General features: G+C 41.2%; 1 protein-coding gene across 13 annotated transcripts in view; it reads left to right on the top strand.

Annotated features, from left to right (window-relative positions):
* PARD3 (par-3 family cell polarity regulator) overlaps positions 1 to 26843 on the top strand; it is a 676275-nt gene that overhangs the window by 103632 nt on the left and 545800 nt on the right. For all 13 annotated transcript variants that reach the window (XM_047865961.1, XM_047865959.1, XM_047865960.1 and 10 more), the window contains exon 2: positions 18357 to 18458. In XM_047865961.1, coding sequence (XP_047721917.1) covers positions 18357 to 18458 — 102 coding nt within the window. The remainder of the gene's footprint in view (positions 1 to 18356; positions 18459 to 26843) is intronic.

Genomic DNA, 26843 nt, shown 5'->3' with positions numbered 1-26843 from the left:
CATTTTGCCTTGATGGGATGGACTGTTTCCTTCCACGAAGAATAGGGAACCTCTGTGCTCATAGAGTGCTCTCTGCTGGTGGCTTTGGGTTTTAATAGTAGTCACAGACCATCACTGTGTAAGTACAGAAGTGGGAAGGGTGAACTTGAGAGTCAGAGAAACTCTAAAGCCTGGCTTCCAGCTGGGCACCCCTTTGCTGTGGGGCCTAGAATGTAAGACAGCCCCTGTGGAGGAAGCTGGTCCCTGTTCTGCGTCCCTGCTGAGCTGCCAAACTCAAGGGCCTTTGTTGCCTCTGCTGCATCACTGTGATCGATACTTGAGCATATTTTAAAACACAGTGTGCTATGATAATGCAAAATTTGTGAGGTAGTTGAGTCCCCCCCTCCCAAGTGGGGAACTAGCTGTGGGAAATAGGAAGTTTAAAAAGTTTTCTGATGTAGTAAACCCAAGATTAATTACTGTGATCTGATTAATACCTGATACTTTTTGTTTTTTGAAAGATTGCTTGAAATATACAGTCATCTAAGTTGATGGAGTTCACCATCTTATCTGTGACAGACACTGACTTTAAAATTTGGGGATTCATTAAGGTACAATGACATTAAGGTACATATCCCCCAGAATAGGCATAATGACTTTGCTGGAGTGTGTATGTCTGTGCGTGTGTGCATGCGTGTGTGTGTTTCAGCTATAATTGATTGCTTTTCACCTTAAGGTTTTACTGGATACATGTGAATCAAGGGCATCCCCTACCTCTTCAAGTCAATATGTGCATTTGGCAAATGGGAATATTAACACACTGCTCTTAGCCATGCTTTGTAAAGACAATTGTCTGTTTTGGAAGGGGGTTTTAAAAATGCTTTGTGATATCCTAAATATGGAGGCAAGCAATATAAAGTTAAAAGGTTTTGAGACTGAGGTCTTAAGCACTGTTGAGAGCTTGGGTGAGAAACTTGTGCGGTAAGTTTGCACAGGAAGTGTGAGGCCCACTGTGTGCCCTGATGTGAGGAGGGAGATGGAATGATCTCAGGGGGCACTGTGTTGAATATTAAATCTAAGTTAACCTGCTTCCATCTGATATTAAGCAGCCAGGCCTATTCTTCAGTCCTTATTAGTCATAACACTTCCATGGAGGTTTCCTATGAGTGTAGCTTAAAGTGACCGACCCTGTGCAAAAGCACTGAGCTAATTTATATTAAAACTGAGAGTAGGTAAACTGTAATTTGTTTTCTGTACAGATGACATCCAGTGGAAAGGGCAAGACTGGATGACAGGGTGGTGGTGGCTGAGATCTTACTTATTGCTATCTAGAAAATAATAAAGCTGATGTTTTTCTAGTGTTAGAATTTCTATATTTGCAATTTAGTATGTGCTTGATTGGAAGTATTGGTATAACCCAAATATACATTTTTTGGTATAACTCAGATTAGCAGTGACATTTAATGCTTTATTTATATCTTCCTTCCATCTGATACTGAATCATCCTCCTTTTGAGATCTCTCACTGTCTTCTTTAATTTGGTAAAAGCTTGGAATCTGACAACTCCAGGAGTTGCCTCTGCTGCAGTGCTTGTGATCTGAAGTGTGGAACGGCAATGTCTTGCTCCCCTGGTGTCCCTGGGAGTAGTTGAGCACCCTGGTCACTGAGCCCATCACTGTGGGCACCGGGCACTCTCTGGGACAGGTCCCTCCTCACAGTCTCCTCTTCAGTCCAGCTCACAGTGTTCACAGGGGTATGGGCCTGCCAGCTGCAATGGGGATGGGAGAAACGGGTCAGATTCCTTAACTGTCCTCACTCCCTGTCCTGGCAGATGTGGTATGCCGTTTAAGCATTCCTGCGGTATTAGCCTCTATTATTTTTCTCACATGGTTTACTTTATACTTGATTCTAGTCATTTGACTATTTTCAAAGACAGCATGGAGATATAGGAAAATAACTTAATTTGAAGATTAGAATTCTGTTATTTTTACAGTGCAATCTCCTTAACTTTGGAATTGATTTCTTTTGGTTGCCGTTGGTCTTTGTAAAGGGTGTGACATTGCTTAAGATTTATGTACAATTTTGCTTCAATATTGTATTCACTTAGTAAACTTTTTCAAGGGTACTTAAACTATTTGGTGTAAATTTAGAATAAAGCAGTTGTCCATCTTGAAATGTTTATTTTCCCTTTCTGGTATTATGTCATACAGGGTTTTATAGAATTTTAATAAATGCCCTCTAATTAGTCTGAAAAGTGTTTTCTTTTACTTCATAACATTGTGGCTTCTCATTAAATGAGAGTGTCAGTCTTTAAGGGCAAGTTATTTAAATTATGATAGATTTCACCTTACTAAATAATTCGCAACATTTCTCTGACTTGTGGTGTATACTTGTATAGTTTTATTTCAGATGAGTTGAGAAGAATTCTTGACATAGTACGAAAAGGTATTATCTCCAAGGCAGTTTTTTTTATCCAAAGTAAGAAAAAAAAAGTGTCCATGACCCACACTATATTTATTTATTTGAGGGAGAAGTTGTTTTCTAAGACACCTTGCACCGTGAACTGAAATTTGGTGAAATTTGGGTGTCAGCCCTTGTTTGCACGTCCATCCAAAACAGAGGTAAGTTTTTGCAGGAATGTCAGGTGACTGTGGGACAGACCCAAACAAGAATGAAACCGGAGGCTTTGCATTAAAACAAATACTCACTTAGACCATATGGGCTTTTCTTTTCTTTTGGCATCATAAAGTTTCAGTAAATATGGGCTCTGGTATTATATTTCACATAAAATGGATGTGCTAAATTTATGGTAATTAAATCATATATGTAATATTCATTACTCAGCTGTGATTGAACTTGATGTTAGATTCTTTGTCTAAATTTCAGATTGGCCTGAAATGTCTTAGTGGTGAGAAGGTAAGAAGGGCTTGATTACTGCATGACATTGAACAGGGCTAACCAAAAGGGTGGGTTGTTTCTCTTGTGTTAATATGAACACAGTGGTGGCTTCAGCTGTCAAACGAGTTTTATGTTTTCCTTGTCTGGTCTTGTTGACCTGCTATTTATTTTAGTCTTTTGATAAACAGGAAGATCTGCTCCAGTAGTTGGAGGGAATGTTTTAAGGAACATTTAAACAAATGTGAGAAATGAGAATTTTATCCAGAAAGTATTTAACTTGAGGGAAAAAAAAAAAAAGGTTGGGGGAGAATATAGTTCCAAGATAATCACATAATCCTTAAAATTTTAGAATTAAAAAAATTTGATTGGGGTCTTTTAGACTACATTTTTCTCTTCAAATCTCAAATTGTAAGTTCACATTTGCTGCTTCTGTTGGTGACATATTACCTTGTTTTTTTTTTTTTTAATGTTTATTTTTATTTTTGAGAGAGTGAGTCGGGGAGAGGCAGAGAGAGATGGGGACAGAGGATCCAAAGCAGGCTCTGCGCTGACAGCACCGAGCCTTATGTGGGGCTCCAACTCACGAACTGCGAGATCACAACTGAGCCACCCAGGTGCCCCCACATTACTTTGTTTTAATAGTTGTTTAGTACACGGCACTTGAGATGCCATTAAGGTTGGGCCTCGAGCTAGCGATCTCTGTGCAGGTCTGAAAGTCTCTGCTGTGGCCCAGCCCTGGCAGGGATGTTGTGTGGCCAGCTCAGCTCAGCATTTCATTGCCCTGGAGGAAAAGAATGAATAAAGTAAAAAGACAAGTGCTGAACATCGGTGTCATGTCCAGGCTTCATCCCCTGTTGTTCAAACATGCCATGTGTGTTTTGGCTTTCCTGCCTTTGTCCTAAGATTTACCCCAATTGTAATGAAATAATTCCTTCATGAAGTGTTGTCTTCAGGGTTTTCTGAATTTTTGTAATTCCTGTACAACTTGGATGGCATTTAATGTTGATAATTGGGTATTGTCAGTGAACTTTACATGTACCTATGACTTGCCTCCCCAAATTGACATGAAAGTCTTGGAGAACAGGGGCATTTTCACAGACTTGGCTGACCCCCCTTTATTCTAAAATACAACCATTTTCAGACAGAGTGTTAAGTTCTTAAATGACTGGTAGTTTGTGACATGCCATCTTGCTGTCTTCAGTTGTTCAAGTGTGTAGTGAGTGCAGAAATGATTTCCATCATTAGAGGCCTCCATGTGGATGTTCTCTCATATCCCTGACAAGTCCTGCTGGCAGGACCCTTCCAGCAGTCTGCATGGGGTCGTGGCTCTGCTACCTGCGGAGCTCTGGTTCCCACGCTGTCCCTGGGCTCTCCACTTTGGGAAGCTGTTTCAGGGGGATGGGGTCTATAGAGCTTCATACTCTGCTACTGCAGGGACATATGTTTTATAAACATATGTTTGATGGAGAATGTCGTAGGGAAGATTAGGTGGTTTTAATTTAATGAGTTTTCAAGACCAGGTTATGGTGGTCATGGGAATGGTTGTCTCCTTTCCACTAAGGAAAGGAAACCTGCCTGGGTGTGTTGAATTTTCCTGATACAGCATTACAGACAGGTTGAGCAACACATGAACCTCAGGGATGATTCGTCCTTTCATTTTTACACACAAGGCCTCGGGTGCCCACAAGGAGGAAATGACTTGTGCGATGTCAGGCCACTTAGCTCGTAGAGCCATTTTATTGCCCTTCTTTGTGGCCACTGATAGACAGGATATGTGCCCACTAGATGCCTTTGTCATCAAAGTCCTGGTTCCTTGTTTCGGCCACTCTATCTGTGCATCTTTAAAGTTTCACAAACTGGCTTTGTTCCTGTTTTTTCTTCCCCTCACCCCAGTCGGATAAGTTTACACTTAACAACTCTCATTGTTTGAGGTAGTCCATTTCACACTTTAATTACTACTTGTGTAATTATATTTTGCCTGAGCTTCCTTAGAACTAATTTGCTTCTTTGCTTCCTTGCAGGATTTTTATCAGAAACTCTACTTTCAAGTATGCTACAGAATAGTGATAGTACAGATTAGCTGGATGACACTCCCCACTTCTCCTCGAGGGGCAGGATCCAAGGCCTCCTCCAGGAGATGCCTGGACCCTCAGACAGCACCACACCCTGGACACACTAGGTTTTTTCCTGTCCAGGCATACTTCTGATAAAGTTTAATTTGTAAGCTAGGGATAGTAGTTAATAGCAATAACCAATAATAGAATAGAACAAGTATAAAAATATTCTGTGCTAAAAATTATGTGGATGTGGCCTCCCTTTTTCTCAAGTATCTTATTGTACCGTCCTCGCCCTTCTTGTGATGATGTGAGGTGAGAATGTGTGTGTCGAGATGAAGGGAGGTAAATGATGTAGGCACTGTGATGTAGCATTAGGCTAATCCTAACCTTCTGACAGTACATCAGGAGGATCATCTCTTTTTGGATTGTGGTTGGTGGCTGGTAACTGAAACTATGGAAAGGGAAAGCACAGGGGTAGTAATATATTTGTGCTTGCTGTTTTCTAATTTAGTGCTCGGATTGTGCTGCTTAATTTTTTTTTCCTTAGATGGTATGTATCACATGTACCATAATTTTTTAGAAGGAACAAATTGGAGGCACAGGTACCTAAATTTCAAATACCTTATAAGGGAAAACTTTATAAACTGTATAAGGACAGAGAACTAATTGTGCATTTAAGGAATGAAGAAATCGTACGGCATTACTATAATCTTTACATATATTTCATAAGGTATCTTGGAGCCGTTATTTAAAAACTCCCCCATTTCAAATGTATTTGAAATTGACCAGATGGGCCACATAAAGTCTTGAGTGACATTAGGGATTTCCAGGAAAAATCTAAGTGCCAAAAAATTTTTAAACAAATATGTTAATAATGGAATACAAATTGATCTTTGGTTTGAGATAACCAGTAATATATATCACTGAATGTTCTTGGGTGTGAGGATTGTGTTTAAGAGAGAGTCTCTGTTGTTTCCTATGCTAGACTATAGATCCTAAGAGGATAGGGAACTTTACTACTGTAGCTCTTATACCTAGTTCAGGGCCTGCCATATCATAGATGCTCCATAAATATTTGAATGAATGGGTAATGTCCACAGATTCAATACAGTGATAAATTATATAACATGCACATCTTCAAGACATTGTTGTGAGTACTGTGGAGAGATAGGGGCAAAAGATGAAGTGAGATTAAGGACTGACATTGCAAAGAGAGATTAGCCAGGGATTGAAAGTTGAGTAAGGGTTTCACAAATGAAGAGATAGAGATGGCTTTCCAGGAGGGTACAAACAAGCTATAACAAGTTTGAGTGACGAGGAGATCCCATGGACTGACTAGCTTATAGCTTGGTGTTTGTGTGTGCGTGTGCGCATGTGTGTAAACATCCTTTGTCTATATTGCTCCCTTCCCTGCTGAAAATCTTTTCCAAAAGCTGACACACATTCCTGTCTGCAGGGCTGCTCATGGCAATAAGACTCAGGAGCACTGTCTTGGGCAAATCTTTTGAAGATATCATCATAGATGCCTCCTTTGACTGATGATAGGAGTATTCTGGGAGGAGAAGGAAGCCCCACCTCTGGCATCAGTAGTCCTGAGGAGACATTGGGAACAGGCCCCTCCACCCTCCTGAGTGACTGTGGTCTGATCCCCACTCTGAGCACTGTGGTCTGGTGTCCATGGCCTTGAGGCCATACTTGTGTTGGGATGTTGTGGTGCTGTGCAACTCTGCCCCAGACCCCACGCAGTGTGGGGTGTGCTGGCCTTGAGTATAGGGGTCCCAGGGTACAGCTGGATAACTGTTTGCCAGGCCCCCGAAGGAGATTGGAGGTAGGTGCAAGCCCTCTGTCAAAATTCACTCCTTGTGGTCTCCTCTCCTGTGTGTTTAGGAATATTTCTTCTGATTCAGTCGTGTTTGGTGCTGCCAGGTGTGAGGAATTAGTCGTGTACCTTAAAGTGATTTGAGATAGTTTAAGAAAAATTGGGAAGTGGTTTTTGGATTAAGTAATATGAGGGGGTAGTTGAGAGCTGCTTTGGGGTCAAGTTTTTGTTGGTTTGTTTTAGAATTCTGAGCTATTTAGAGTTATCATATTGCAGTGAGGTTTTCTTTCCAGGTCAGAGGAATTCTTTCTGGTCTGAGTCAGCCTCTCTTGTTTGCTGGTTGGAGAGTAAATATGCGAGGGTAGGTTTTTCTTGTGTTGGGCTGGGTGAGTAACCTTAAGGATTTTTTAGGTTGGTTACTTCTTTTGTAAGCATTAAAAAAATTAACATTTTCATTATCTTTAAAAGATCTCACACAATATTGTAGTTATTGTCTTAACGGCACATGTGTTCAGGGCCACTGTGGCCACACGGTGGGTCTCTACCTTGAGGTATCCTAGGCCCTATTTTAATGTGTATGGATTGTTTTTTTTTTTTTTCCTACAGTTTTTAATCCAGCATCGCCTGGTGCATGACTGGAATGAAGCGCATCTTAAATCTGTATGTTTTTGGTAGATAACGTGGTATGAAGCACTACTTCCTCATACTGAAGTTAGTCGAGTGTATTAATTGGTGGGTGATATATTTTTCATCATTTTTTCCATTCTAAGAAAAAAAGAAAGAAGACTTTATCTTGGTCTGTTTTTCTCCTTCCAAATTTGTACCCCTCACAAGCCTGTTTGATATTCCTGCATGAGACAAATGTGTCAAAAAGGGCAAAGCAGGACTTAAGAAGTTTGAGTGATATCTGAGCTTCCTTTCCCCTGCAACTTTAATTACATGTGTGATGGTCTTAAACAAGTTTCCTGTGTAGTCCTTTAGACCTCTCATCTACAAATGGAGCTGAAAACATTGACCTCACAGGCTTGTGAATGACTGGCACACAGGAAGTGCTCAGTACCTGGTGGCCCCTCACCTGCCCTTTGGAGAGTAAGGGTGGAGGAATGGAGTGGATCTTTGGAGAGTAAGGGTGGAGGAATGGAGTAAGGGTGGAGGAATGGAGGAATGGAGTGGAGGGCCAGGTGTCTGCTTTCATAGCATTCATGGTTGCAGGGCTTGTAAATGGAGGTGTTCAGTCCCAGGGCAAATATCCTATAGAGCTGTGTTGTCTTTTAGGGACTTAGGCTGGGATCTATTGCATTTACAATAGTTCACATTTCCCTGCCCTTTAGAAAAGCCTTTGGTTCACTGACTTCCAGTTCAACAGGTAACAGCACTCCCACCCCACCGTGGCCTTGCGTGTTCTTACATTCACCAGGACTAGAGAGGTGAGAACTTGGTTGGCCAAGTTGAACAGAGGTGAGCTTTCGGCTTGCCCTCCTTTCCCTACATTATAGGCAGGCTTATCCAGGCTTCAGCTCACTTCTGCTTGGCATTTCAGGCCAGGGATGCTGGAAACTCACCTGTGTGGGTGAGGATGAAGGTGTTTATGCTGGAATTTGGGCTCGTTTTTACTGCAGGGGAAAAGTACCTGGATGTCTTCTTTCCCCACATCTGAGATGTTGTCTGGGATATCAGCTAGAACAACCATCCAGCCTTTCCTGAGCCAGCTCTGGGAGTCAGAAGATAAGGTGTGAATGGTGGCTGTTGATCCCGACATGGCGCAGCATGCCCATGGCAGTTAGGAGAGCACAGGCCTGTGTTTGTTGACTGTATTCTCTGAGAAACTCTTGTGTAATTTTTATCTAATGGGGTTATTACTTTTATTTTTTACAGATTATTTATACAACAGGGTACATTGTTTTCTGTTCTATGCTAAAAAAAAAAAGGTGATGGTTGCTGCCTTCAGGGAACTTATCTAGAGGTAAACAGTGACAAATATATGGTCTAGATAAATACTTGGAGGTTGGAGTGCATTTCACAGCGGAGGTGGTTTTTGACCTAGATTTGGGAAGGTATATACAATTTGCATATTTGGAGCTGAGGGGGTGAAAGTGTTCCAGATGTGTGGAATAGAGTGAACAAAGACAAGGATTAATTCACAAAACCGATATTTCCTGAACATCTATTCTGTCTCAGGCACTTTTCCTGGTGCTTGGGGTTTCTCAGTGAGTACAACAGTTGAAGACCTGGATGTGGTGAGGCAGCACTGAGGCCTGCCTGGGAGGACTGAAGGATAGAGACTGGAGCCAAGGGAAGCCAGGAAACACAGGCTTGGGGAGAGTTGTGCTTGGACAGAGATGTTGGATTTTAACCTTTCAGAATGTGATGAGTCACTACAATGACTGCTGTCACAGAACAGGGACATGAGGAAATGGGTATTTTGTGAAGAAAGATAGGGTAGCTAGATGCAGGGCAGGACTAAAAAGATAGGAGTCTAGAAGCAGTGAGATGAGTTGGGAGGTAATTATTGGGAACAAGAGACGAAGGGAAGAAATTCGTCTATATGGTTATCACAGGAACTGTGTGTGTGTGGGTAACCACTTTTAAGATGTAGTAACTAATATCTGTTTGATTTAAGAAGTGTGGGCAAAAGCTTAAACCCATGAATTTATGAGCAAAACGTGATATGTAATCATGTAGAAGAAATTCGAAGTATTTCAGCCCCTATGCTACCCCCAATTCTAAATCACAAATTTTGCGTTCTCAGAATTTGTGCTTTTGGGTCACGTGGAGGACTCGTGGGCCTGCCTCGGTTGCTGGGCCTGCCTTGAGAAATTTTGATTTAGTAGGGCCGAAGGGGGCCCGAACATTAGCATTTCTGACTAGTTCCCAGGTGATAATGCTGGAATGGACTTTTACTTTGAGAACCACTGCTTTAAATCATGGATGAGATTAGAACATGTAATGTAATATTAAGGTGAGTGGTTTTTCAAACTTTTTTTAACAGTAGAAAAGTTTTTATTGAAAGAAATATGTTTATACCTCTACAGTGTGCAAAATACAAAGAGATTGGGAGGAGGGGCTGTACCAAGAAGACAGCTTTTGTTTGAGAAGCATCCATGTGGGTGTGAGAAGGGCAGGGACATGAATTAGCAGACTTAGGCTGGAGTCCTGGCCAACAGCATTTATTAATTGTGACCTTTTATTAGCTTATTCCCTCTGTGTCTCAATTTTCTCATTGAAAGCGAAGATTGTAAACCCTCTTACCACATTGGGTAATGCACGAGTACATTTTTAAAATTGTGGAACATAATGCAAATATAGCTGGTGTTTACTGTGGTTCTCATTCTGGCCCTGGCTCTGTCCCAAGACAGTCCCCGCTACCTTCCACACTTCCTCTGTTTCTATGGAGGGGTGCAGGGACTGGGGCAGCAGCCATGATTAAAGTGACCTCTGTGTTGCTGTGGAAGTTGTGTCAGAAGTTGTGTCAGAAGTAGAGGTCAATAATGGGCCAATTTCCCACATTTCTAGGCTAATGTGTGACTCTCTGACAGATTATGTATTCTCATCAAACAAAATGCCAGAAAGTTCTTTCCATGAGGTTGGAATTCACCTTTGGTTTCATGCTGCTGTTTTCTTTTTTGATTGACATATTAAATGAAGCCAGTCATTCTTCAAGGAAGGCATCAAGTTTGTGGTTTGCTCTGTGTTATGTTGTGGAGGTGAGGTTGGTGATATGGGTGTGGGGTGTGGTTTGGATGGAAAAGTGGGAGGCAGAGGAATGCACTTGCCATTAAATAGTAGATAATCCCTCATTGTGATAGAGGTCGCTATTTTATTGTTCAGCATCAGCTATGATTTCTGACCATCTGTGTTTTCTACAGAAAAAATCTGTTTAATGTCAACAGTGTTATTATAACAAAATTGAAAATGGGTCCTATGGTTTGAATTTATATGGAAGGTTAAGCATTTTTGAAATGGAGCTAAGGTAGGTAAAGTCAAAACTGCATGTATCATGACTATTTTGAAATACCGATGACTCATTTTTAAAAATGTTTATTTATTTTGAGAGAGAGAGCGAGTGAGCAGTAGAGGAACAGAGAGGGAGTCCCAAGCAGGCTCTGCACTGTCAGTGCAGGGCCTGATGCAGAGCTTGATCCCATGAACTGGGAGATCATGAGCCGAAATCAAGAGTTGGATGCCCAACTGACTGAGCCACCCAGGCGCCTCCATTTTTTTTTTTTTTTTTTAAGAACTATAGAACAGTTTTTAAAAATGTTTTGTTTTGGGGGCATCTGGGTGGCTCAGTCGGTTGAGCATCTGACTTTGGTTCATGTCTCATGGTTCGTGAGTTTGAACCCCACACTGGGCTCTTTGCTGTCAGTAGGGACCCTGCTTTGGATCCTCTGTCCCCCTCTCTTTCTGCACCTCCCCAGCTCACACCCTTTCTCTCTCAAAAATAAATAAATATTAAAATATTTTGGGTTTAAGTAAATTAGATACTTATCAGGGGAATCTAGAATTTCTATTGCTTGTAGTCTTCTATTGACTTCAAAAATGAAATGTTTTCTGTTTGTTATGTCATTAACTGCATTTGTCTTGCCCAGCTAACTATCTGATAGGAGTGATGAATGCCCACTTCAGGTTGTGTGCCCTGTTATTTTCAGGAATTTTTCAAACTGTTTCTCTCCAGTGTTTTCATTTCCTAACATATTGGATGTGCATAGTCAGAGAGTACTGCTAGGATTTTTAGGAAAAGAGTAGCACCTGCTCCCTGAGAGGTGGACTTTTCCAACTCCTGCACTTGATTCTTTCGATATTACCTCCATATTTCTGTGTAGACTTCTTATGTTACTTCTTTTTTTTGTTGTTGTCATCTTCTGACATAACATGAAAGGTTTAACCCTGTTTCACTGCTCCACGTGTGCTTTGCTTCCATTCTGTCACAGCCATTACTTGGCTGTGTTTCTGTCTGAGATCTCGATCTCTCTCTCTCTCTCTCTCTCTCTCTCTCACTCACACACACACACACACACACACACACACACACTTTTTAGACCTCCTTCCCTTGAAATTAGTTATAAATTTGATTAAATATTTGATGTTCACGTTATTGTCATTATTAAAAGCTTCTCAGAGCTGAACTGTGTATGAGAGATACATTGATGACATTTTCCTTACAACTTTTGTGTTTCTCTTGAAATAAACAATGCTTTTTCCTTTGTTTGGTCTTCTATAAATTTACAACCAGTTCTATTCCAGGTTGGCCAGTTGTTAAAGTAACATCTTGGGGGGCGCCCGAGTGGCTCAGTCAGTTAAGCATCCGACTTGGGCTCAGGTCATGATCTCACGGTGAGTTTGAGCCCCACGTCAGGCTCTGGGCTGACAGCTCAAGAGTCTGGAGCCTGCTTCAGATTCTGTGTCTCCCTCTGTCTGCCCCTCCGCTGATTGCACTCTGTCTCTCACATTGTCTCAAAAATAAATAAACATTAAAAAAAATTTTTTTTAAATAAAGTAACATCTTAGTATTTACAGTGAATACTCTTTCAGCTTCGTCTTGAAGACCTTTCATTTGGAGCTTCTGGGCTGCTCCCATGTGGACTGGTTACCTTCCACACCCGGTGCCCAGCTGACATCCTGGATCAGCCTCACCATTATCCTGGGAGTTCTCTTCTGTGTTTTGTCTCCTATTTTCATATGCTATGCCATCCTCATTCATGGTTTATTTCCGTGGAACACATCTTCCAGTACTTTCCTGAGAAAGGTGCAGAGAGAGTAATTTTTGGAGAAGTTGCATTTCTAAAAAAATTTTTTTCTACCTTTCCACTTTACTGGTCGTTGTTGGATGAGGTGTAGTATTTTTGGTTGGGGACCATTTCTCTTAGGAATTTTGAAGACAGTATTAACACCACTGTCCTCTGGATTCCTGTGTTGCTCTTGAGAAGGCCAAACTTGTTTTAATTCCTTACCCATTCATTGTGGTACTTGTATTTTACTTTCTGGACGTTTTTTGTTTTATCTTCTGTTTGCCTTTTTTGTTCTGTTCTCATATGCCTTGTTGTATGCCTGATTTCATAATTTGTGTTGGGTTCTCTAAGGGCCTTTTAAAAATGGAAACTCTTGTCATCCTGGGGAACTAACTTGAATGGTTTTCTGTTGTTTTTCTGTTTTCTCAGTTCTCTTTTTCTAGAACTTCTTTTATTCAGCTGCTTGACTTGACTGGTCTTCTATTTTATTACCTTATAATCTTCTTTTTTCCATTACTTTTTGGGGAGATTTCTTCAACTCTTCTCAGCTCTTCTAATGACTTTCTACTTGCAGTGGTTTCAACTTTTCTAGGAGCGTTTTGTTTTGTTTTCCTCAATTTCTTTCCTTTCCTCTTTCCCTCCCTTTTTGTCTTCCTTTGCCACCTGGATGTAACATGAACTCTTAGGGTATCAATGTTGGATTTTTTGTGACCATCTTCTTTTTATATAACCTGTTTTTCTCAATGTGTGTTTTCTATTTGTTTGGCCTATATTCCATCCTTCGAGCTTTTTTCCTCAGGGTCTGTACCTCTGTTATTGGCTGAGTAAGAAGTGCTGACTATAACAGAGACCACAGGGTATGGGCAAGGGCTTGAAAGCTGGAGCTGCACAGGAGGGTCACCTGGTCTTTTGTCTTCAGGTGGTCAGATGCCCAGGGAGAGATCTTCCAGCCTTTTGTCTAGGTGGCCTAAACCCAGCTGCCAGCATTCTGGGAAAAAGTGGAAGCAGAGAGCTGGATTTCTTAGCATTCAGTATGTATATGTTCACTCATCTCCTCCCATTTTCAAGTACCTCTGCAGGTGCTCTGCCTCGGTCCCCCAGTTCACACCCCTCGTCGTACCCTCTCTGGAGAGGAAGTCTCCAGGATGCTGCTGGGGCCGTCACGGTGCTGTGTGGAGTCAGGAGGGAAAACTGGGACTTTGATTCTGAAAGAGACTTTAGGCTGATCCTGGTATATTTCCACCCATTTTCATTCTTGTCTCCTGAGACACTTGGTTTCCCCAGTTCCAGAGCCCTGTAGGGCCCTACCGAGGAAGTCACACTGCTGCCTGGTTTCCACATGGTCAGCTTGGGGCTCGCTTTCTCGGGCCTGCCTCCGGCACTTGTGTTCCCTGGTCTCCCTCTGTTCTCTTTGTTTTTTTGTGGGGCTATACCTTGATGAATATGTATGTACTGCAGTTTCAGTGGGCTTTCAGGATGGAGGCAGAATACGTCTCTTTGACAGGAGGTTTTTACCTGCCATTTTTGTTGTGGAGCCAATTTTATGTTCACAATGTAATGAATAAACTCTGCTGCCCACACTTGCCCCCCCCCCCCCCCGCCCTCTTCCTACCTGTCCTTCTGCTGAGAATGAGTTCATGTTCTTCCTTCCTCCAGCCTGCTCATTGTAAACCTTTCCTGAATCTTTCCAAGCAAAATTAATCTTGCCTTCCTCTGAACTCAATGCATTTTTATGTCTCTTTTTCTTATGACACATGGTCTACCTCTTTTTAACTTGTTTATGTCTTACCTGATAAGTTTTAATTTCTGACAGCAACAATTGTTGCTTTGCCCTGATCCAGTGCTTTGCAAATAGTAAGTAATTAATTTTTAAGTCAACATAATTTTTCCGTTATCTTTTCATGGTCTTATATGTACATATATATATTCTCATTTGAAAACATGACAGGATACAGACCATCACCATTTTCACAGTTATTGCAAGAGTAGGGTATTGCTGTTGCTAATTGCAGATACTTTTCTTGAGACTTGTATGGGTGAGAAACAGGCAGCAGGTGTGTATTCCACCAGGTCATAACTCACAGAAGCCCATGGCTCTTTGGCACAATGTGATGATGCTCTCTCTACAGGGCTAGAGAGATTTCTTTATGGAGCCTGTGTTTCATTAGAACTTTCCTGGTACTGTTTTCTCTTACTGTGTCCTGGAATACAGTGGGCACCAGCATCCATTGCAATGGGCATTTTATCAAATTATGCCTGTGCTTTCATTCTCAGCCCGTGTTAGACATGTTCCCTCCACTTCTTTCCTTCCAGACTTAGGCCAGGTCTCTGCCCCTGTTCTCAGTCTGGGTGAGAAGCAGTGGTTCTTCATGTGGTTTTGTCCCCAGATTTCTTCTCTGTGGTTGGCCCCACAGAGCCTTGCCTGGGGAGCCTTGCCTGGCCAGGGCATTTGCTCATCCACTTGATAGATGAACTTCATTCCTCGTTTCTTGCTCATGTGTAATGGATCTTTGGTTGTCATGGTAATATTGTTGTTAGTGTTTAAATCTTTGGTTATTTTTAAAATACACACCCTGAGTGAGACAGATTCTTCTTATTTTAATTGAGTGTTGTGTCATGTTTGCTTTTTAACCTAATGACAGGTATACTTATTGTAGAATTAGTGTTTATGGGTATTTTTAAGTGTCTTATCACAACTCTTTGTTCAATTACATTTCTAAGTTTCTGTAGCTGGGACAACAATGATTTCTGCTATTAATATTTCAAACTTTTTAGTGTAAACTACCAAAGTAGGGTCAACAAATATGCTCTTTTTAAGAAAAGTTTTCCCTATGGGTTCTTCACTATTCTGTTGAAAACACAGCAAATCCTCTGTTTATTGATAGAGGATTGTGTTGATGAAAGCCAGTTAAAATCTCCTGAGAGACTACTGTTGCAGGGAATTGTATTTCTCAGTGGCAAACATATCCTTCCTGTATTTTATACTCTTGTGGGAAGAGGTCGTTTTTATGTGCCCTGCTTAGATCTGATTTTTTTTTTTTTTTGTATAGTATGCTCTGTTGGGATTAGTGCTGATTTCCTACTCAGTGTTTTCTCTCCAGATAGTTTCTATTCATGTATTATGGAGTGGCATTTAATAAATGCTGGCCTGATAAGTGTTTTGACATGGTGTTGTCATGGCTGCTTGGCATAGCTGACCATTGAATCAGGACCCTTCTGGAGGCAGGAGACAAAGCTGGATCTCAAAATTAGACAAGCCTTGATCAGATAGTTGAAAGATTATAAGCCAGGTTTATAGAGTATTTGAAGGGGGAGGGAATAATTAGTGGTATGACATTCTGCTGATAGACCAAGGACAATGAGTCTCAAGAATGGACCATTGCATTAAGCAACATGGAGGCAGTTGGTAACCTTGATGGATATTTTTGGGAGTGTGGTGGGGAGTAAGCTTCACTGGAACAGGATTATGAGAGAAGAAGAATCTTAGACATCAAATCTTAAAAAACTTACACTGTAAAGAGAATCAGAGAATTGGTAGAGTGACTGGAGGGTAAAGTAGGGTCAGTAGAAGGTTTTGTACTATTATTTTAGTTTGTATAAGATATATTAACAGCTTTTAAAGGCTCAGCGTTTACACTGAGGACTATTTTCCATACTGCTATGGTTTTCAGAAACATTAATGGTGAGGCTAGAGATAGACTTCTAACCTGTCTTGGGGGCTTTCTGGTCAGGAAAGGCTCTAGGAGAAGATGATGACTGGGGTGTCGTGATGGGTCAGAAGGGTTAGCCTGAACAATAAGGTGGGGCTCCGAGGAGTGGAGGCCTCCATGGGGGGCAGGGAGACAGTGATGCAGGACTTAATACAGGCTGTGAAAGGGGAACTAACTGATGGAGAAAGGCTGGACCACAGCAAGTTCTAAAATACAAAAGTTAAGAGGTTGAGAAATTGCTAGGAGGGAACTTATTTCAAAGGAGTAGCTAAAAATATTCTGGAAAGGCTGTAGATTATGACCTTATATGGAGCGAGTGTGGAGGATTGGGAAGCTTAAAGAGCAGGTTTTATAAGTCACATTTTGGAGGTCAGTCTGCTTCTTTGTGTATGAAAGTTTTTTAGAAATGAATGTTGATATTTAAATTGATTAGGTCATCCTACAGCTTCCTTGGGAAGAGGAAGGCAGGATGGCCCTGTTCTAAGTGGCTATGGAATGATGGTTAAGGTATAGCTTTCTTTATTCACCTGCAGGATATTGATTATTCCTAGTTTCCCTTGGAGGGTTAATGCCATTTGGTAAGGAAGAGTAGGGATATAGTTCGTTTTGGGACTTTTTTCTTTGATGGCTCAACAAATGTAGAAATGACACATTTTGGAGCACTACTGGATTCATAGCAACAGGTGTCCCTAAGGACTCTCTGGAGGACATTGTAGTCAGGGAATCATGCAGAGTAAGGCTCAAGAATGAAGCTGGATGCCACAGTGTGTGTGTGTGTGTGTGTGTGTGTGTGTGTGTGTGTGTGTGTGAGCGAGAGCGAGAGAGAGAGAGAGAGAGAGAGAGAAGGGAGAGATGTGTGCTGTGTGTTTTACAAATTTAGTCTCTCTGTGTTCTAGATGAACAACCAATTTGAGTACTGACTCCTTTGAAAGAAATCCAGACAAATGAGGGTGCAGAGTAACTATAGGCTATTTGCACTAGTAGTTTTTATGGTAATGTTTAATAACTGAGAATTAGGGTCTGAGCTGCTTTCTGTGCTGGTGAAAAAGTGACAAGGATTGACAATTCCGTATTTTTTAGAAGTGTTTGTTTTAGTGATCCTTAGGTGTTAGACATTCTCTTGGAGGGCTTCCTATGGATATGAATTCCTTGGCCTCAAGGTGTGAGTCAGTCGATGTAGGCTGTGGTTCAGGAACCCTGGGGAGGGGCAGAGAGAGAGAGGGAGACAGAATCTGAAACAGGCTCCAGGCTGTATTCTGTCAGCATAGAGCCCAATGTGGGACTTGGACCCACAAACAGTGAGATCATGACATGAGCTGAAGTCTGGTGCTTAACCAACTGAGCCACCCAGGTGCCCCTCAAGTATTATTTTAAAGTATGGTTTTATATTATCATGTGTATGGATATGTATGTTTGTGTGTTTGCATATGTGTGTGTTTATATGTGTGTGTATACATATTCAGGTGTGCACACACCCAATGAAGAAGTGTGCAAAATTTAAAATGGAGTCCTCTATCTTCCTTTTCTCCCAATCCCACTCCCTAGATATAACCACTGAACATTTTGGTGTGTATTTTTGGGGATATTTTTATATGTATGTATACAGTTGTATCTAGCTTTGTTTTTACAAAAATAGACTCCAATCACACACATTGTTCTGAGCTTGCTTTGCTCACTAATGGCATTGTCAGCATTATTCTGTATTAATATATTTACACCTGTTTGTAGGGCTTACTTTGAGCAACCTCCTTTTTTTCCCCCAGATAGGCTGTGACATGAGTTTTTCAGGCATGTGATAGATGTTGCTTGCTTATTAGAATATCTGTGTGGATTGGATTGAGAGGATTAAAAATTATTTTGTGGTGGACAATGGGAAACCGAGTATACTTTAAGAAACCAATATTTTTTATGCAATGACTTGTGCTAGTTTCTGTAGTTCCTGTTATAACAATGTCTCAGCAGCTCAGCCAAAGGAAAGAGTTTGCTTAAGTCCATCATAAAAGAGAAATTGACAACAGCAGAGACAGGAGACTACCTGAATTTTCAATCAATTGCAATATTGTTGATTCCCTTTTATGGGCAAGAAATTATCACAGTTTAGCTTGTTGCATTTCCTTTGGTGATGCTAACTTGCTGTATTTGGTGTTTCTGTTCTTCTCTACAGGATCCAAACTACTGGATACAGGTGCACAGACTTGAACATGGAGATGGAGGAATACTAGACCTTGATGACACCCTCTGTGATGTAGCAGATGATAAAGACAGAGTGAGTTCACGTCCAGGGAAGGCACTCTGGATGCATTTAGTGAAGATTGGAGAGGGAGCGGGTAGATGGGAGTACTTCCTTTCCTTTTGAGACACATACTTTAAAGAACCTTAGGGCCACTCATGATATTGTGAGACTTCGTTACCCTGAACTCTAGGGTGTAATGCTTTTCTTGACCCCTGGACATTATTAGGTTTACTATGTCTTGGAATTTTAAAATTGTAGCTTTTTAAATAGAAGTATCTTTAAGAAGTTCCTGTGCCAGTTTTTTCCTTTTGTTTTAACCAAACCTGACATCTTTCTTGACAACGGAGGTCCATTTCAGGGTGTGATAATGCAAGGTCTCTGAGTTCTATCCGAGCGCTGGCCTATCCCAAAAAGCTGGCCTGTGTAGCACACTGGCTGCAGAGGGGGCAGGTGCATCCCAGGCCTCCTCCCGGTGTGTGCTCTGCTTTCAGAAAGCCATACTTTCCTCAGTGTTGCTCTTGGTGGGCTTTCACACCGCAATGCCATCCTCAGCGTAGTATGTGACTTTGGCATTGTGAACGTGGCACTTTAGTGTCCTCCTTGCACTCACCCTTTTGTCTGTGCTCTTTGAGGGAATGAGGAGGAGGAGGAGGAGGAGGAAAAGAAGTAACATTCAGTATTTTAAGAATTTGTGACAGGGTATTTGGCTCTGCACGTAGAAGTCACGAGGTGACAGGGCTTGAGCAGCCTTTGGCCACACTTTAGGGAAGGGCTGCCAGCTGCACATAGAATGTATCATCATGGGGTTGGAAGCTGGCAAAGTTATCTAGTACTCTCTCTGGTTTTTCCTGGACAGATTTCTCTCCCTTCTTCCCTCTGCCTGCCCTCTTCTTCCCCTTCTTTTTCCTCCTTCCTCTCTTACCCTCCCTTTCTCTCCCTTCCTCCTCCTCCTCCTCCTCCTCCTCCTTCTTCTTCTTCTCTCTCTCTCTCTCTCTCTCTCCCCCTCCTTTTTCCTCCCCTCCCCCTTGCCCCCCCCCCCCCCCCCATTGACCCTTTGCCTCATCCTCCCTCTTGGAGGACTTCGCTGGGAGCTGGCTAAATGCAGCTGTCATGTCTTCTCTACTCCTCCTTTCTCACAGCATAGTGCCTGGTTCGGAATTGGTGGATGTCTTCTATTTTTTCTTGAAATCTTAAGGAAGATGAAAAATTTCATGTATCAAATGGTGTGCAAATTCAAGGATATTTGATTTACTAGCACCTGCCATTGCAGGATTTGTCCCTGTAGCTCCTGTGGTCCAGGAACACACTGTGTCAAAAATGCAGAACTTTCTGCCCATTTATGATTTGCTGCTATTTCTCTTGGTGTCATTTCTCTGTTTTGGGCTTTTCAGTGAGCCAGGGATAAGGTGACTCTCAAATCCTTTTCCTGCAGTCCACTTATCTAGAGACTTAAATTATAGTCAATTTATTATGTGGTTCCACTTCAAAGCTTAAAGCAACGGTCAAGGTTTATAAAGAATTCAAATAGGTGCCCTTGGCCAGCCACAATATTACAAAGAGATGTACTAGGTTGTATTAATCTTTCAATATTTTCCTTGTCCCCATTTCTTCCTTCCTTCCTTCCTTCCTTCCTTCCTTCCTTCCTTCCTTCCTTGATATAAAAATCATATAGCTTTTTGTGAAGAAAAGGAACCTATAAAGAAGGAAGTAATCACTTGTGATCCCATTGCTGCTCAAAGCTCATCCCTGTTGTTATTTGAGTGCTTTGCATCCTGACTCTTCTTTTTGTTTAGATACAGACACAGCTCTTTTTCTTTTAAATAAAAAGGATTGCATAGTAGCCTGCCTTTTCTCTTTGAGTTGATTATAAATATATTTCCATGCCCATTAACCATGGCTATGCCAACATAGCTACACATGGTATTTCATGTTACGAATTTATGGACTCTGGTATGGTACTTGTTTTGGTTAGTTACTGTGGAGAAAGCTGAGGTGGTCATCTGCGTACTTTTGTCTTTGGCATTCTTGCGTTCTAAGAACCCCTGTATTTATCCTCCTGTGTTTCCTTTTTGATTGTGTACAGACTTAGGATGATACCAACTTGAGGCAGAACCTGCTTCATGCTTTGACTTTAGGCATTTGAATGGAGTGAATAAAAATTAGTTTATAAGATGCTTCTGTGGTGTGCCTCGCTCTGGCGTGTTGCTTGGAGTAACCCTCCGTGGACTTTGGCTTGTTGTATGAGTGGGAAGGGGGCTGTGTCATTGCTCCTGAGAACACCGAGCTCAGTAGACTCATGTACGCTCAGCACCTGCAGTCATGCTTTATGACAGATTACAGTTTCTCACCCTTCTTCCCGGAACCTTAACCAGCAAATGCCTTCTCCACAGTATTCCCATTTTGAATAGGTAGAGTATTGAGATGTAGATATTCAGCAGTATGATTAAAAAAAAAATATTTTGAAATGTGCTATTATCGTAGGGTTAGTATGTGGCATTTTGGTGGATGATCCGTGTGTCCTTGAAAAGTGTGTTCTGCAGTTGGAGTGAGTGTTCTATAGAAATCACTTAGGTTAAGGTGGTTGATACTGTTGTTTAGGTCTTTGGGGTAATTTGTTACTCAGGAATGGAAAATAATACTCTTCTTTCAACACAATTAACTATTAGGTCACACAAAAGAATGGAAGAAGAGACAAACTGAATGATCTTCTAAAATAGTTGCATATTAAAATCAGAGGATACTTAATAAACTGTGTTTAATTTTTATATTTATATTATGTGAATTTGATGATGACAAATCTACATTTTTTAAGTTTATTGACTTATTTTTGAGAGAGAGAGAGAGAGCGAGAGAGAGACAGAGACAGAGAGGGGGAGAGAGATAGAGACAGAATCTGAAGTAGGCTCCAGGCTCCGAGTTGTCAGTACAGAGCCTGACACAGGGCTCGAACTGTGAGATCATGACCTGAGCCAAAGTCAGATGCTCAACCCACTGAGCCACCAGGCGCCCCCAAATCTACATTTTTCTAGAATCTTTTATTGCATTTCCTATTCAAGTTAAAAGATCCTTTAACCTGAAGAAGAATGTTTTATATTTTTTAACGTTTTCATTTTTGAGTGCAAGTGGGGGTGGGGCAGAGAGAGGGAGACACAGAATCCAAAGCAGGCTCCAAGCTCTGAGCTGTCAGCACAGAGCCTGACACGGGGCTTGAACTCACAAACCATGAGATGCCCTTAAGAATGAGCTTCTTAAAGGACCCATTTGAAGTTGTAACTATAAAAAATATAATTAATAATCCAGAATCTCAGCACTTACATTTATGGTATTGTCAGATGCATTATTCAGATCGAAGGGTTGCATGTAGTCAGTTGTATGGCTCCTTTCCATGGCTCTGAAATTTGACTCTGATTTAATCATCCTGGAGTGTTTTCAACTATTTTTGGCAGCTACTCTGAGTAAGGATTTTGACACCTGTTTTGCTTTTAGGTTAAAACAGGCATTGCAGTTCTTTTAAACAATAAAATTCCCCTAAAAGTGTTCTGCTTAATGAAAATGTGCTGGTGCATATTTAAAATGCAGATACCTAGCCTAGGCAGGCAGGATCTTTGGTAGCCAGGCTTGGGCATCTGTGTTTTATAAACCCTCCAGATGGTATTCAGGCTCACTCAACTTTGAGACTGTGCTTCAGTGGCCGTGCCATCAGTCTCTGTAATGGGGAAGTTTCTTTCAAAAGTGTAAATGATATACCTGCTCTCTGTGAGTTTGTGAAATTATGAAAAATAATTTTTTATAGAGGGATACTAGATTAAGAGGCAATAATTCAAATGATAGCAAAAGAAATTGAAGTACCTAATTAGTACCTGATTTTGCTCATTATCCTTTAATTATTAGAGTTTAATGCACAGCACTGAAGAAGTTTTCTTTTAGTGCCTCTATGGTTCCAATGACTAGGATTTTACCCAAGTTTATTCAAAATGGTATCTGCATGGGTTGTTTTGGCTTCTTGGAGTAGGTTTGAATTTCTAAGACCTACAATATTCTTTTTAAAAAAAAATTTTTTTTTTCAACGTTTATTTATTTTTGGGACAGAGAGAGACAGAGCACGAACTGGGGAGGGGCAGAGAGAGAGGGAGACACAGAATCCGAAACAGGCTCCAGGCTCTGAGCCATCAGCCCAGAGCCCGACGTGGGGCTCGAACTCACGGACTGCGAGATCGTGACCTGGCTGAAGTCGGACGCTTAACCGACTGCGCCACCCAGGCGCCCCAAAGACCTACAATATTCTAGATCTACTTTGGGCGTGTAAATATGCCCTGATTTGTTTATCACTTCTCTGCATTGCTGCTTCCCAGTAAAAGGGAACAGAGAATCAGAGTGTGTATGCTGTCATGGTGTTTTATTTACTCTTAGTATCTAATTCTCTGTTTTCTCAACTGACATTTTGCCAAAGAATGAAAACCTGAAATGGTTTTTATATTATCTAGAGCACCTATTAGAACAGCTGTAATGCATTTGTCTATATGAGCTTTGCCAAGTGCCAAGCCATTTGTTGTCTGAATTTCCTTCCAGTGTGGTCTTCGTTATTTATTATTTTAGTGAACCTTCTCGCAGTTCTCCTCAAATTGGTCTAGGTCCCTCCTGTCACTCCTCCATGTACTACAGTAAAACTTGAAATTTCCAAATAGATTACAGAATAAAAAATGTTTTGTATTCACTTCCCTTTGCATGGCAGTTGCTTGAGACTAACTGTGAGAACGTTAACAGATTTCAGGCAGACTGGTGAAGGGCTTAGAGTTGGGGAGAAGGGCACTTTTGTGTGCGTGAGCAGCAGGAAGAATGTCTTTTTCTTCTACACGTCACTGTCTTCCTTTTTGTATTTTGGTGCTGAAGGTGACATAAGATGTGGTAGCAGGCATTTTCTTTGTCACACTTGGGTGTCATTTTGTTTTGATCAAGAATGATGTCATGTGGGGCGCCTGGGTGGCGCAGTCGGTTAAGCGTCCGACTTCAGCCAGGTCACGATCTCGCGGTCCGTGAGTTCGAGCCCCGCGTCAGGCTCTGGGCTGATGGCTCAGAGCCTGGAGCCTGTTTCTGATTCTGTGTCTCCCTCTCTCTCTGCCCCTCCCCCGTTCATGCTCTGTCTCTCTCTGTCCAAAAAAAAATAAATAAATGTTGAAAAAAAAAAAAAAAAAAAAAAAAAAAAAAAAGAATGATGTCATGTGTGTGCTATTTTGGTTCTGACCTTGGGAAATATCTTCCATTATCTGTTCCTTGCTCTTTGTGGAGGAAGGGTTGAATGGAATAGCAATTTAAACTCTTTCTGAAAGTTTGTACAAGCTTGAGCAGTGGACACTGGGTGCCAGACACTACGGAGGATTGTTGTGGGGACTGCTGCTGGTTGGGAAGAACCCAGTATTTTCTGGGGGGCAGTCTGGCTAGTGTCTCAGCATGTTGAGAAAAGGAGACTTGAAAAATTTATTGGAATCATGGGCAAGCACTAATTTCTGCGTGTAGAATAAAGCTAGTACAGAGGCACATATACACATTTTCATTATTCTCCTCATTGATAGATAGCTTCTAACTTATAAACTGATGTCATTTTTGTGGCTCTTATGTTCATAATATTACTGCCCCATTAGATATTTTCTGTTAGCATTGCCAAAACGTGTTGTAGTAAATCTTGCTTTTGAAATATATGCATGGCACAACTTTCAGGTAAGGAACATGCTTTAATTAATTAATTAATTATTTTTTAATGTTTATTTTTGAGAGAGAGAGAGAGAGAGAGTGCGAGTGAGCATGAGTAGGGGAGGGGAGACAGAGAGAGAGGGAGACACAGAATCTGAAACAGGCTCCAGGCTCTGAGATGTTGGCACAGAGCCCAGTGTGGGGCTCGAACCCATGAACCGTGAAACCATGACCTGAGCCAAAGTTGGACACTTAACCAACTGAACCACCCAGGTGCTCCAGGAACATGCTTTAATTTTAAAAGTGCATTATTTTCTACTGTTTTAGGTGTTATTTTTTGCTAACTATGTGTAAATCATTATTTTACTTGTTTTGGCATCAAGCCATAAAAAAAATCAGTGTCCAATGAGGTGATGGTACAAGCGTATCCTGGTTATCTGTGGGAAACATGTACATTTGTACTTTAAAAAGGGCGTTTATACATTCTGTGCCCTCGTTATTGATAATGTGGAGAGAAGCAGTCTGTTGTTTTTATACTGAAGGCAGTCACAGTCTGTACAGTCTTCAGATGAGAATGGAGAACATATTTTTGGATCTGGAATAAGAACTGTTAAAATGAATTTATCTGGTGATACCAAAGTGAGTTTTTAAAGCATTAATAAACTTTGCTCTGTGAAGAAATGGCTTGCTGCTTAAATTACAGTGAGAGCTCACAGCTCATAATTACAACAAATCTAATTTTAATTTCTTTAAAGACTTGATTTTTCTCCTTATTTAAATCATAGCCAAACAAGTGTCTGATAAGAGAAAGTTTTGAGATTTTAATTCCTTTGTTGTCAAGACCAAAACACTAAATTTCAGCATGAGGTCAGTTATTTTTAGAATGTCCATGTCCTGGAGATAGGAGTGGGCTGAGGAGTTCCTAGGATAACTTTCTTTTCATCCTCCCCTCCCCTTCCCCAGTTAATTTCTTGCTGAAGACTTGGTCTACAAATACATTCCTTTACTTATTACTAAACGTGTGGGAATTTTTGTGAACTGGGATCTCATCATCATCATGATAATGTAGCACATGTAATAATTTCCTTTGAAAGATAAAAACACTATTAGTCCTAATTTTAGTTAGTCTAACCAATTTACTGAGCACCTATTATGTGCCAGGCATCATGCTCAGTGTTATGTAGTGTGAAACAAAAATAAACGTGGTTCTTCCTTTCTGGGGCCTCATGGTGTATTGTGAGAGTTGGAATTAATCTCAGAAATGAAGTGTAGAGTTACCAACAAATAATGGTCTGAAGAAAAGGAAAGGTGCCAATGGAAGGTGGAATAAAGTACACCAACCAAGTCAGGGTGAAGCAAGACTTGCCTAAAAAATACGATCAAGCTGAATCTGAAGAGCAGGTGAATGAAAATCGGGTGTTAGGTGATCAGATTTACGTTTGAGAAGTGTCTCCCTGGCTGCAATATGAGGATGTGTGGACGGGAGGCCGAGTGGATGCAGGGTTACCAGTTAGCACATTTTGCCGTAGGAGGTGTTGGATTGATGGAGGCTGGACCAGGTGCAGATGGTGGGGACGAGGTGGATCTGAGAGTGATTGACTCGTTAAAGCCTAGAGGTGGGCTATTCAGCAAGGCAGGGAATGCTGCAAGGAGGCCAGCTTTGGGACAGGGTGGGAGATGAGGGATTCAGACTTGATTTAGTGACTTTGAGTGCTTTGGAGGTGGGTTGGTGTTTGGAATTGAAGTGCAGATAAATTCATGAATCAGATACAAATTTGTCGACAATCAGGCCAAGCCAACATATGAAATACCATCTAATTTTAGTAGAAATAATTATGTGTGTCAGAAAAAGCTTGAAGGGACACACTGAAAAGTATCAGTAGTTATCACTGAGAGTGGAGTATGTGATTAACTGGGGGTTTTCTGATGTTCTGTTTTGTCATGTCTCCTTAATTCTGTGTCTTCCTAATTCCAATATGTGTCTTCCTATTCCAAGGAAGCATTAGGCATTGCTAAATATGATTTAGAATAGGATCATCTTTTTAAACTTTAATGTGAATTGGCATAGGGAAGGACTGATTTAAAGAGTTTGGTAACTTGGAATTGAAGTGATTTGCATAAATAGACTTCATTAACTAGATGACTTGATTAATTTCCTCCTAAATGGAGTTATTTTAGTTAGGCTTTAAAGAAGAAAACATTTAAATTAAATGCGGAGTAGAGCACCAAATGCTAATTAATTAATTCAGAGAGATTGTTTCCCAACAATTAAATATTTTATGGGTACTGGTTTGCCCACAGCTCATTGATTTGTGGGTGGATGGGTTGGGGAGTGCAGGGCCAGGTGTAGCAGAGGTGGTGGTGATATGGAGTGCTTGTAGAAGGAACAGAGAAGGGGGCTCAGCCTTCTGCATGAGCACTCTATTGGAAAGGCTCTTCGTAAGCATTAGTTTTGAAGTTGGGGACAGCCTGCACACTATTGGCTGGTCATGAGCTTTCCTAGGGAAAGCAGCCAAGACTTTGCTTGAGTAGGGGCACCCAGAGTCAGAAAAAGTAGGGGAAAGAGTCTCACACTCTTTCAGTCATCATATTAGTTGTAGGCCAGGCTTGGTTCCTTGGTTTGGTGCACTTTGTTTTTATGTTACTTCATCAAAGATGGACATATTGTTTGGTGGGTAAGAAGCCACACTGCCTGTGTTTGAATCCCGGCTCCATGACTTTTTTTACTTT

Source organism: Prionailurus viverrinus, chromosome B4 (assembly GCF_022837055.1).
Source record: "Prionailurus viverrinus isolate Anna chromosome B4, UM_Priviv_1.0, whole genome shotgun sequence".
Lineage (NCBI taxonomy): Eukaryota > Metazoa > Chordata > Mammalia > Carnivora > Felidae > Prionailurus > Prionailurus viverrinus.
Note: the sequence above shows the minus strand (reverse complement) of the source record. Positions and strands in the feature narration are given on the sequence as shown.